The following is a 13651-nucleotide window of genomic DNA, read 5'->3' on the forward strand; positions in this document are numbered from 1 at the left end:
AAGTCTATTGCCTTGCAACATCAGCAGTCGGATATCTTGTATTATTGAAAGACAAATTAATGTGGACGGGCAGCTAACAGTTGTGATTGGTCATACCAGGCCGGGGCCATTTTCCCCGCAACGATACCCTTTATGGGCAATTATAGCTGGGCAATGCGTTTTTGAGATGAATCGCCTGATGGATGCATAAATCGCTGCTCTACCTCTGCGTCATTATTGTTATCCCTTGACCCAAAGTTGCCCGCTAGGGGTTTGAAATACAAACAGCCTCATCTGTTCTTCTTTTTTCCCTTTATCTCCTAGCGTTAAAGACGTTAATATAAAGAGACGGAGGCTCAGATGAACTGACCAAGGCCCCAAAATAGTAGCTTTTCAAAAACCCCATAACAAGCAGACGCACCGTAAAATCAAGCGCAGATGCTCCTGATCCCCGATGACATCGTACTTTAATGAGAAGACCAAATGGCCCAGGGCGGCATCTATGGTGTAGTAATTAAAGTGCTCCTGGGAGAAGACAGGCAGAAGATTTCATGCATGCATGATCTGACAAGGGATAACACATTAAAACAAAAGCCATTAACACAAATAGATAGGGAATATTCCGAGCATTTTTTCCCGTAAGTAATCTTCATTTACTGTAATTCCATTTTGTACAGTATGGAAATTATTGAAAAGTCTGCTCACTTTGCCCATGAATTGTTTTCTATAGATCTTGGCAGTGCTGTTGGTTTCCAGTTTGATGTAGGAGGCAGGGCATAGAGGTTGCAGACTTTCCTGAGCCCCTTTTGGCTCGTGATTCGTCCCCTCGATCCAGTAGCCTCCGAACTGGGGAAGCAGGATCAGCGGAAACGGGCTGCTGCGACCAAGAACCTGTGATGGACAGCAAAGGTGGAAGCTAAGAAAGTAGAAACTGGTGATAATGGTCAAGCCATAAAACCTAGTGAACTTTTTTTTCTCAGAGCTCAAAACTGTATAGTGATACATTTAAGCAATGTTGGGATTAACTCTGTAACAAAGGAACAGTTTCCTGTGACCCAATTACCTATCTTGATAACAAGTATTGTAACGAATGAATTAACCTAGAAAATGAATTATTGTTACTCAACTGGCCTTACAACATGATGCATTATTCGGCAACTTATTACAGATCATGAATCATAAAGTACTTTGATGGCCAACCATTTCTCCTTTGCTCACATTGAAATATATAGCCCTCAATCTTCTAGCAACATTATCTGTTTATATTTATCTACAAGGGACAATTGAATGCAGTTACAGTGGCGCAGTCTCAAGCATAGACAGAGTATGAGGATGCTGAGATGGTAGACACTGTGTGTGGTTTATACACGAACAACAAAATCAATGGGGTAAATGTGAACACATAATTTTGGCCTTTTTATTTGTAAAATTACTTTTGCAATCCACCATGCCTAGAAAATATAGAAAATGTATTGAACAGTATCCAGAAGGAAATCTTAAAGTGGTTTAGACCCAGAGTACTCATGGATATGGAGTGTCTCGGCTGTTTTTGTTTGCAAGCTCTTATGTATGCAGAATCCAAGAACTGTGTATGTTTTACTGCTTAAACAGTTTGGTTTACATGTTTTCTTCTATTTTGTTTATTATGTGACTATTCTAAAGCAATTTTAGGGAGTAAATGCGTTTTTTTGTAACCACATAGTTACTTTAAGAGTCAGTAATCTGGGGGTTAATAGAATTGCTTTATGAATGGAGTAACTAGTAACTGTAACTAATTACTTTTTGTGCCCATCATTCCATCTTAGTTATTTTTGTCCAGGTTGAGTTCAATTTATTGTAAAATCACAATGATGCAGATTTATTGATTTGGCCAAATAAAAACAATGACAATAGAACACACACATCACGAGTTTCTTGCAGATGGTCAGTACCTCATGAACGCTGGGATAAGGGATGTAATCCTCTTCAGTCTGTGGGGACAAAAACAAACATGAGTCAAGCCAACAGAAATATGCTTCCGGTCCAAACTGAAGCCAGTGAGTGTGTTGGACGTTATGAGGCCTGACGTTTTTGGAGTCACTCATAAAACATGCATTCTCACATAAAGCAAACTTTGACTTTCCAGTGCATGCGCATTTAGTCAGCATGAAGCCTCTCATTTGAATAGAAATGTAATTTGCCAAATAGGTTTGGTTAGCAAGCTAGTTGCTAATGCATTCCTAAATTCAAGCACACAAGACTGAACATTCATTTCAGCACTAGGACGTTTCATCTCCAATTTCACCCTCTGATTCCTAGGATGGTCATTGCTCCAGCCTGTGCTTAAATCTTGTGATTCACGAAGATCGTTTGATAGATAGATAGATAGATAGATAGATAGATAGATAGATAGATAGATAGATAGATAGATAGATAGATAGATAGATAGATAGATAGAGAGAGAGAGAGAGAGAGAGAGAGAGAGAGAGAGAGAGAGAGATGGATAGATAGATAGATAGATAGATAGATAGATAGATAGATAGATAGATAGATAGATAGATAGATAGATAGATAGATAGATAGATAGATAGATAGATAGATAGATAGATAGATAGATAGATAGATAGATAGATAGATAGATAGATAGATAGATACTTTATTCATCCCCGCAAGGAAATTCACATTTCCAGCAGCATCCCTGCGCTGAGAACAATACAATAATAAAGCAAAAAGAATGCAATTTACAAATACCCAATGTGACATGCTAATACCCACTGAAGCGTGTTATATAGAGTATCTAGAATCTAGATAGTGCTACACAGAATACACATTGCAATAAAATACGGTAATATGCAATGTAGGGTGTGGTTTAATGTGGGCCTTTACTCCGCCGGGTGGAGTTAAAGAGCCTCATGGCATGAGGAAGAAAATATCTCTTCAGTCTGTCCATTGTACAAGACAGTCACAGCAGTCTGTCGCTGAAGCTGCTTTTCTGTCTAGATAAAATGCTGTGTAGTCGATGTGATGAATTGTCCATGATTGACCGCAGCTTTTTTTTTCTTTTTTTTTTCTGAAGCGTTCTGAAAGCTTCCTACTCTGAAATAGATTAAAAAAAACCTGTAGCTGCAAAAAAAAACAAAAAAACAGGGTGTTTTGGTGATTCAACTAGGGATGTTAAATAGTGAAATCACATTTTTTCAGGCCTAAACCGAAACTTGAATAATAATTGATTGTACCAATACAACTACAGTAGTAAATAAAATGTCCTCTCTCTAACAAATCAATCGCAGATACTGTTTTTAAAAAGTCTACAAATCTCAACATAAGGTCTTCTTTAAATAAACACTTAACTGTCAACCTTTAATTCATATTTTTGTGGCAATGAATAATGGGTTTACATTGATTTTAGCTGTGCTTTTCTTTTGGCATGAGGGGTCTGAATCATTTTTTTCTTTGGACCAAGATTTCGAGGGAAGTGGCATTGATCCTTGCAAAAAAATAAACTCGTGAGACTGCTTCTATAGCAAATGTCACTGTCATTAGGACATTGATTTAAGAAGAACTTGATTCTCACTGATCTTGTTTTTCCAATTTAAAAGACACATTTCAAATCCTATTTATTAGACTTATCAAACGTGTAAAGGGTCAAAATCAGTCCCGCATTCTCTGGGATTTATGCTCTCCTCTAGACATTTAAGGTTTCTGATTTTTTTCTTGAAATTTGAGACCATGGGTGACCTGGAAAATAGTTCATTTTAATAAAGAGAAAACCAAAGTGACTGTGTTTTGACCATGGTACATCAGCTGTCCTGCTTTGGCCCTAAGTTGGAGACAACTTTCAATTGGATTGGCAACATGATATTATTGTCATGGTTTTTCAGATGATGTTTCTGATAGATTACAAAAGGGAATTATTTTATGACATACCTTCATCAAATATAGACTAGATTAAAAGATTGCACTTTACTTAGGAGTTCAGATCAAATACTGTATCTAATGTTGGTGTCCAAAAAAGAACATCATGTACATTTTGTAAAACCTAGCTATTATAGACTACCTGAGAACTTAATGAAGAACATTTTTAGTAAGAACCAGATCCTACATATCTTTAAACATCTGTATACTTGTTAAGTTACCCACTTCATCTGTTTATGACAAATGGAATCAATTGTCATTGATATCAATGTAGTGAACATTGTTTACATCGAGATTAGGCGTGGCACTCTATGATAAACATCTTAGCTCAACAACTCAAAACGTATGCCAAGATTGTTTTGTAACCGATCCTTCACAAGAAATGTCCAATGTGTCTTTGTTTTACAAAATACTTGACAAGAATAGTGTTTACAAAGAGTCCCTGGTTGGTCGATTCATTCTTGATATTTGAATGCTTTCAATTGGAACTTGAGATCCAAATGACAACAATTCACAAAAGACACATATTGAAAAGAGGCCCTTACACCCATGAGTAGCTAATCTATACATTTATGCTCAGTGATCAAGATAATCTGTTCAGCTATTCCTTCTATGTGGAAATTCAAAGAAGACAGCCTGGGCTTATTTTGTCTACAATCAAAATACTTACCAAACGCATTCATGTTTTTTATTCAACCGTCTCTACAGCTTATTGCATTTAACTTGTTGTCCAAAGACTTAAAATCAACTTCAATTGTGTTCAGCAGTTTTTTTTTCGGGTATTCCTGAAGTTTCCATTAAATAACAGTGAGAAATTGAGGAAAAGTCTGTAATAGATGGTAAAGAAAGCGAAGTCCCCACAAAGTGCACCTGAGTCCCTTTAAAACAAACACACACAAAAGAAATTCAAAAAAAGAAAAAGAACACCTGAGTCCAAATAACAAGATCATATTGTATCCTATCCTACATAAGGCCCGCACTATACACAGGTAATTCTTATGATAATTCTTATTCTTATGGATTATTTGGCTCATTTTAAGTATAATATTGTAATTTTACAACAAAAACAAGATCCTCAATTGCTGTTAGCTAATATTGAATACATTTTCCCTTCTTTTCTTCCTTTAAATAATGTCTAAATAACAAAAAAGAAAAGTGTTGTTTAAAATGAGTAAATTAATCAGCCGTTAGAACATATTTTTCTTGAATACATGATTATTTTGCTTGTAGTATGCAATGTTTTTCTAGAGTGCAACAAATGAGATTGTACCCAATTGGAAGAACATTTTGCTCATTTTAAATATGAGTTTCCTGTTGAGTACATGTTCCAATCTTTATGTCTTTAAATCATGTCTGAATAGGAAAAGGGAAAATTAGTGTTTAAAATGAGGAAAACAATTGCCCATTGGAGCAAGTTTTTTTTCCCTTTAAACATAATTATTTTACCTATCCATATTCAATGTTTTTCCACAGTGCAACAAATAATATAATACCCCAATGGAAGAACATTTTCTTCATTTTAAATATAAGTTTCCTTATAATAAGATATTCTACCTTGATTTTCCAATGAAATAAGAAAATCTATTTGCTATCAGATGCAGTACAAAAAAAATAGATAAATGTTTCTTTTAACATGTTTTTATGGTAAAATAAGAAAATATATACTTGAAATAAAAACAATTGTCTTGCAAATTGTGGGTCATTTTGTTCATTTAAAGTATTTTATTTTAATATTTCTATAAATATTTCCTAAGATAAGCAATATTCTCAAACATCTACTCGATAAGAATTGTGCTTATTTCAAGAAGGATTTTTCATATTTTATGAAAGGAATAAGATACAATTTCTTAATATAAGATACAATATACTTAAAATGCATAATATTCACTGTCAATGGGGTAAAGACTGATTAGAAATGGGCAAAATAATACCAGCATTTTGAGTACGTGATTTTTATATCTAATGTAGATAATCTATATAATCTTTCCTATTTGAAGCATACCTGTTTCAATTACCAAGTATTTTATCTAAAAACATAAGAGAAGTCCTTGAAAAAATCCCAAAGATTTTTATTTAAAAGTTGGGGATAATATACTCATTTTAAGAAATATTTTAGAACAAGATAAAACATTTTAATTGCAATCAAGCAAAACAAACTACCATCTGCTTGGTAGGAGCATGTTGCTTATTTAAAGTACCCTTTACATTTTTCTTATTTTACAAGAAGAAAAAAATAAATAACCAAAAAAATAAACTTTAAATCAACATTTTTTTCTGCCATTGGTATTAGAAATTATTTTTCCAGAGTAAGAGGACTTTTTGCAGTGCACTCTATGAGGTCCATTTGTTCCCTGCATGATTTCTAATGGTTACTACCCATTGTTCCAGCATCCATGACATCAAAACTCCTGTGCCGTATCAATACTGTGCCAATGTTGAAATCCGAATGCATAAAACCCATCTAGGTAAAACTGGGGATTTGGCATGCTCGCAGTCAGTGAGCGCGCTTAAAAATTCTGTTTGACGGCTGATAAGGAAACAGGTTCGGATATCATCCATCACCGGCTGCGTTTCCGCGTTGCAACTGCTGAGGTGATGGGAGGATTTGTGACTCACTTTGAGGGGCGGTGGGAGGGGGCATCTCTGCTCGTCCATCCTGCAACCCTGCAAACAGGACGGAGGATATCAAAGGATGCAAACAGGCTAGGTGAAAAAAAAGAACAGGGCAGCAGATTTGAAAGCAACAAGCTTGACAGAAGCGTGTATTTCTTTTTTCGTTTTTAGAAGAGCCAAAGTCATCCTGTACATTGCACGAAGGTGTCGGCCTATTCTTTGCTGCCTGTGAGTCATGATCACATTACATAAAGCAAATCTGATGTCAGCGGAGGAGGTAAAAGATGCTCAGGATAAAGATAAATGTGAAAAACGCCAAACTCGAAAAAGTCATATGACAGAAATGCACAGGCGTGGACTGAGAGCCAGAAAGAGATTACTCCCTATTGTGTCCATTGTTATTCGCTGACACTTCCCAAGACCCAGCGTGCAAGTGCCTGCGTGTAAGGGTAGGGGGATCATTCCATATACCATCAATGTCGATACAGAGCGAGTACTTGGATCGGATCGATACTTTTGTCTTAAGATCGATACTGTCTTCCCATTTTAATGATCACTATAATGATGTTAGTGCAGGGGTCTCCAACGTGGTGGCCACTGACAACAGAGGAGGTGCCCAGCTGGTTCTGCTAATAGTCCACCAATGCTGGGTCATTGTGATTTTCTAATAAAAGGATTTCTTTTAGAGATTAACCGAGTCTTTATCCAACCCTTCTTCCAATAATCAACCTGGTTATAACATTGTACCAACACAGTAATAACATGATGGGTTGTTATTTTTGAAGTACATATCAAATTGCGCTAATTAGTTACAAAAAGGTTGGGTACCCCTGCTGTATGTTTCATTGGTAGTACGTGTAGTGAAGTGGTTATCAGATTCGGCCATCATGCGAAAGGTCCCCGGCTCGAGACTGGGTGGAAACAGATGTTGGTCTGAAGAGGAATTGGCGCCACCAGGCTGTACCTGCCCGAGACACACCTAAAGGATATGGGGCCTCTACGACCCTAGTGGGTATGTGATCCAACCAACCAACCAACCATGTGTACTCTAAACTAGCATAATAAACATAAACATGATGACGTCCAGAATGCATCCTTATTGGATGCCCGAGCCATTTCGACAGGCTCCTCTCAACTCTATTTAGTGTTCGTAAGATTATAGATACATTATAACTTTCAAATTCAATCCAAGTGTGGTAACACTTTATCTATAATTCTGATTTTATTTTCAAATTTTGTGCAGTAGAGGAATTATAATTACTGTACTATTAGGCACAATTGATTTTAAGACGCACCTTCAAATACGCCCTTGTTAAAGTTTTTTTTTCATATATTAGGACTATTAGGAACTATTAGGTGCAAGGGATTAAAACAAAAGCTTAAAAATGAACAAAAATATAAAGGAATCTGGTTTAACAACAACAAATAATAGATTAATTCATAGATGGTTACCCAGTATAGAAACATGTCATTGTAATTAATCAATGTCAATGGTCAATGGTCTGCATTTTATATAGCGCTTTTCAACTCAATGAAGACCTCCCAAAGCGCTTTACAATGTGCTTCACACTTTTCACTTTTACACACTAACTGACTGATAGCAGCGTCGGCCATGCAAGGCAACTACCTGCTATCGGGGGCATTAGGGATTCTGTGTCTCACCCAAGGACACTTCGACATATAACACGGAGGAGCTGGGGGCTGCAGTAGCTCAGGAGGTAGAGCGCTCGTCTTGGGATCAAAGGATCCCACTTCGAATCCCGGCTCGTCCGTGTTACATGTCAAAGTGTCCTTGGGTAAGACACTGAACCCCTAACACCCCCAATAAGCAGGTTAGCGGCTTATATAGCTGCAAGGCCGCTATTGGGAAATGTGGAGCACATTGTAAAGCGCTTTGGGAAGTCATTGACTTGAAAAGCGCTATATAAATGCAGATAATTTCATTTCATTTCATTTCAATATAATGGGACCATCTTGATCCCAAGACGAGCGCTCTACCTCCTACGCTCCTACCCTAACCTATGGTCATGAACTGTGGGTCATGACCGAAAGAACAAGATGCCGGATATAACTGGCTAAAATGAGTTTCCTCCGCTGGGTGGCTGGGCTCTCTTTTAGAGATAAGGTGAGAAGCTCAGTCATCCAGGAGGGACTCTGTGTAGAGCCACTGCTCCTCCGCATTGAGATGAGCCAATTGACGTGGCTCAGGTATCTAATAAGGATGTCTCGGGATGCTTCCTCGGGAGTTGGTCCCTAGGGAGACGACCCAGGACACACTGGGGAGGCTGGCCTGGAAACGCCTCGGGATCCCGGTTGGATAAGATGGATGAAGTGGCTGGGGATAGGGAGGTCTGGGCTCCGCGACCTTACCGTGGATAAGAAAATGGATGGATAGATGGAAGGTAACATTGTACTTATTTCATAAAAGTTTAACCTGTTTTATCGCAATTATAAAGTTGCTCAAGGGAAGAGGGGCTTAATTATTCCATAGACATCAGTTGCTACCAAAAAGTATCGATATTTGATTGGTAACGATCAATAGTACCCTGTATTTACTTTCAATCAATACCAAAAATCCAAGTATCACCCAACTCTACATGTGTGGAAAAGGACAGGAAAAACAAAACAAACAAAACATCATTGGCACAACAAGACTTGAGGCACATCACATTTTGATGCTGATCTTTTCGGACAATGGAGAGGATGAGGACAAAAGGAATTGGGGACGCTTGGAAGGGATATCCGTCTCTTTTTTCTTTGCATTAAAATAAATATCTGTGTGTAAGATATAATGTATGTAGCTCACAGGCTTTTCTATTGAATTTTCCAAACGCACTCGTAGTCACAATTCTCAATCAATCACCTTCAAACTTCAAGGTAGCTCTTCACCAACTAATGGATTCCATACAGGTTACTTACTGTTATTGGTGTGGCGTTTATATGGCGGACTTATTTCAGGAGTTACGCACCAGTGAGTTCCCGGAGGCTTTTCGTCAGCACTCTGGAAGTCGTAGTTTATGATTTATTACCTCTAACGAGGAAAAGTGCTTTCTTTTTACAGTATACGGAATTACACATGAAGACCAACTCAAAAGATCAAACATTGAACACATTTAAACCTGGGATTTCATTTATTCTTCGGTTTTGTTTTTGTGCAAGCGTATGGAGGACCGATCCTGTCATATGTAGAAATGAATGAATAAATAAATAAATGCCTACAAGTTATATTTTGTCATTGTAATTGGTTATTGTATTTCTTGTATTTTGTTGTTGTAGTTTGTCGTTGTTTTAGTCTTTTTTTGTCGTTCATGTATTTTGTTGTCTTCGTCGTATTTTGTCGTTGCAGTCATTGTGTTTTGTTTTTGTCATTGTATTTTTTTTGCCGGCTTGGTGTATTCAATTGTCATCGTTCATGTATTTTGTTGTTGTCATCGACATTGTATTTTTTTCGTTGTATTTTGTCGCCATTTTCGTTGAATTTTGTCCTCGTTGTTGATGTATTTCGTCGCCTTCGTCTTGGTATTTTGTCGTCGTCGTTGTTCCATTTTTGCGATGTTGTATTTTGTCGTCTTCGTTGATGTAATTTGTCGTTTTCCTCTATGTATTTTGTCGTTGTTGTATTTGGTCGTCGTCGTTACATTTTGCCGTTGTTGTATTTTGTCGGCATCCTTGTATTTGTTGTCAGTATTGTTGTATTTTGTCGTCATTGTTGTTGTATTTTGTCCTCGACATTGTATTTTGTCGTTGTCGTCATTGTATTTTGTCATTGTATTTGGTTATTGTATTTCTTGTATTTTGTTTTTGTAATTTGTCATTGTTGTAGTCTTTCTTTGTCGTTGATGTATTTTGTTGTTTTTTGTCGTATTTTGTCGTTGCAGTCATTGTATTTTGTCATTGTATTTTTTTCGTCGGCTTGTTGTATTCAATTGTCATCGTTCATGTATTTTTGTTGTTGTCATCGACATTGTATTTTTTCATTTTTGTCGTTGTATTTTGACGCCATTTTCGTTGAATTTTGTCCTCGTTGTTGATGTATTTCGTCGCCTTCGTCTTGGTATTTTGTCGTCGTCGTTGTTCCATTTTTGCGATGTTGTATTTTGTCGTCTTCGTTGATGTAATTTGTCGTTTTCCTCTATGTATTTTGTCATTGTTGTAATTGGTCGTCGTCGTTACATTTTGCCGTTGTTGTATTTTGTCGGCATCCTTGTATTTGTTGTCAGTATTGTTGTATTTTGTCGTCATTGTTGTTGTATTTTGTCCTCGACATTGTATTTTGTCGTTGTCGTCTTTGTATTTTGTCATTGTATTTCGTCGTTGTTGTCGTCGTTGTCGTCTTTGCATTCTGTCGTTGTCTTTTGTCGTCCTTGTCTTTATTGTATATGTCATTATCCTTGTATTTTGTCGTCGTTGGCATTGTATTTTGTAATTGTCTGATGTACTGTGTCATTGTCATCGTTGTATTTTGTTGTCATCGATGTCTTTAATCTTCGTTTTCGTATTTTATTGTCTGTGATTTTTTGCTCATTGTTGCATATTTTGATTGTTGTTGTTGTATTCTGTCGTTATGAAATGAAATGATCTGCATTTATATAGCGCTTTTCAAGTCAATGAAGACTTCCCAAAGCCCTTTACAATGTGCTTCACGTATACCCATTCACACACACTCACACCGATAGCGGCCGTGCAGCCATGCAAGGCGCCAACCTGCTTATTGGGGGTATTAAGGGTTCAGTGTCTTACCCAAGGACACTTCGACATGTAACACGGAGGAGCCGGGATACGAACCTGCGATCTCATGATCTCATGATCCCCAGACGGGCCCTCTACCTCCTGAGCTAATGCCGCCCTCTTTGTATTTTTTCTTGTTTTTTGTATCTTGGCGGCTTTGTATTTTGTTGGCCTTTTTGTATTGTGTCATTGTTGTATTTTTTCAAGGCAAAATGTTATTTAAATGAGGATGCGGTTCAAACTGGCTGAGATTTTCATCGACGAGTTGGTTGACAAGTGCAATGCTTTTCTTTGATCAGCTAGCAGGCAGCTACTGAGCAGTCATTACTGACCAACCAATAGGTCAAGAGCTCAGCCATTTTGTCTCGCGCGCTCATTCGAATAGCGTTTTGTGACAAAATAGAACGACGTCAAAGTAAGACCACAGAATACAACAATGACAAAATATGACAAAGATAAAATATGACGACCACAAAATATGATGACGACAAAACATGACAAAGATAAAATACAAGACAAAACACAATTTTTAGGTATTTATATATTTAGCCTAAGGTACCCGGTTTGAGACTAGGTAGAAACATATGTTGGCCTGGAGAGGGATGGGCCCCACCAGACTTTCCAAAACCAATTCACAGTAAATGGTGCCACTACGACTCTAGTGGTTAAGGGAACCAACTAAACCAACCAACAGACCAACCAATCAACCAACCAACCAACCAACCATCCAACCTAACGGACCAACCAACCAACCAACCAACCAACCTTTTTTATTTGTAGCAAGTTCGGTCCTCAATACAAGCTACCCTTTTCTTATTTTGATGATTGGAATGTGTTTTGTGTGTTTTCTTTACGCCATTGCAATCATTGGTCCGTTTTTGTTTCCTCTAAGTGATCATGTTAATGTTTTATTGTCTGTTTTATTGTCTGTTTTCCTTCTTATGTCACGCCCCCCCACTCATTTCAAATATTTTTGTGTTGGTTATAGGATATTGTAGTCGGTTTGATATGTTGTGCCTGTGTTTTTATTTTTGTGTATGAGATTTTTGATTGTTCTGTGTTTTTTGAGTTTAAGATGCCTATTATTGCTTTCTGTGTTTGAAGGGTTTTTCTGGTTGTTTTCTTGAATTTGAGCTTTTCTTTTCTTTGCCTGCTGTTAGGTTTTCTTTGTTGTGTGTGTTTGTAACAGCCTTTTTGTGTGGTTTGGTTTGTCAAATTTGTGTTATTTTCATAAGTGGGATCCTTTTCTTTGTTCATTTTGCGTGTTTTTCTTTTTGTGTTCAAGATGCTTTTGTGGTTTTTTTTTGCTTTCTCTTTGTGTTTTGGGGTTTTATGTATTTGGCTCAGCTTTTTCTTTTTTTTTTTTTAAATTATTTTCTTTATGCTATTCTTTTATGATTGTAATAGCCTTTTCTTGTTTGCTTCCTGTTATGTTTTCCTTTTTGTGCTTGTGATGGTTTATTTCTTTGTCTTGTTTTGTGTGTTTGCAGTAGCCTTTTCTTGTTTGCGTTTTTGTTTTGTACTAAACATTGCATTTTACTTTCTTTGTATATTTCTCTGTATTTGTGCTGGCAAACCTAGTTTGCTTTCTGTTAATTTTTGCGTTAATGATAGCCTGTTGTTGTTTGCTTTTTTTTAATATGCTGTAGTGTTAAGTAGTCTGTCTTTTCATTTTGAACTTAAGTACCAGTGTACCACTCATTTCAGGGTGGATATATCACTTATCTTATAGTAGTTTTATATCACGGCTCAAGCAGATATTATTTTAAAATATTGGGAGATTAACCCATTGCCTGCCATTGAGGGCTCTATGGTCTATAATTCAAATGACAATAATTTTGTTTAATTGTAACCAGGGTCACAGTAAAATAGTACACATGGATCACAAAAAACAATACGTGGAACTGCAGTATTGAATTCACGGATACTTCAGTCTAGTATTACGGGTCATCTTCAGAGATGGAGAGCCCAACATGTGTACTGTGTAACAAACTACCTATTGATGAATATTTATGCGCCATTCTTGCACTCTTCTCCTTTCAGGATTTGTGTCACTGAGCCTGTTGAGGTTTTCTCATCAGCAATCTTGCCGTTCTTTATAGATCACATCCAGTGGGGCAAGATAAAGACAAATGAAACAATTGACGCTTCAAAAGATGTCGTTCGCTTAATCATTCACGTCGCGTAGGGGAGAACCCCCCCTCAATAAATGTAATACTCTCCTATCTGTTAAAAAATGAATTTATTTTAACCACAATAAATAACCCTGCTCCTGGAATGTCGATGGCAGAGAAAAACAAAACCTAAAGGTTTTCATGGATAAAAGCAGTCCTTGAAACAAGTGATTGCAAGCAAAAAGGCGGAAAGCCAGCAAATATAAAACACACATGAAAGGCAAATTGAGAGTTACAGTGATGCGTAAACGTTGCAGCTGCAG

The 13651-nt window shown here is 37.1% G+C and overlaps 1 protein-coding gene across 4 annotated transcripts in view; it reads right to left on the bottom strand.

The window, feature by feature from the left end:
* The window catches only part of rap1gapb (RAP1 GTPase activating protein b), a 161263-nt gene that overhangs the window by 45415 nt on the left and 102197 nt on the right, over positions 1 to 13651 (bottom strand). For all 4 annotated transcript variants that reach the window (XM_088338942.1, XM_088338941.1, XM_088338944.1 and 1 more), the window contains 4 exons: positions 6490 to 6537; positions 1911 to 1949; positions 685 to 870; positions 401 to 504 (listed from right to left, as the gene is read on the bottom strand). In XM_088338942.1, coding sequence (XP_088195068.1) covers positions 401 to 504; positions 685 to 870; positions 1911 to 1949; positions 6490 to 6537 — 377 coding nt within the window. The remainder of the gene's footprint in view (positions 1 to 400; positions 505 to 684; positions 871 to 1910; positions 1950 to 6489; positions 6538 to 13651) is intronic.

This window comes from Urocampus carinirostris, chromosome 6 (genome assembly GCF_059441175.1).
Source record: "Urocampus carinirostris isolate Australia breed hairy pipefish chromosome 6, RoL_Ucar_1.0, whole genome shotgun sequence".
NCBI lineage: Eukaryota > Metazoa > Chordata > Actinopteri > Syngnathiformes > Syngnathidae > Urocampus > Urocampus carinirostris.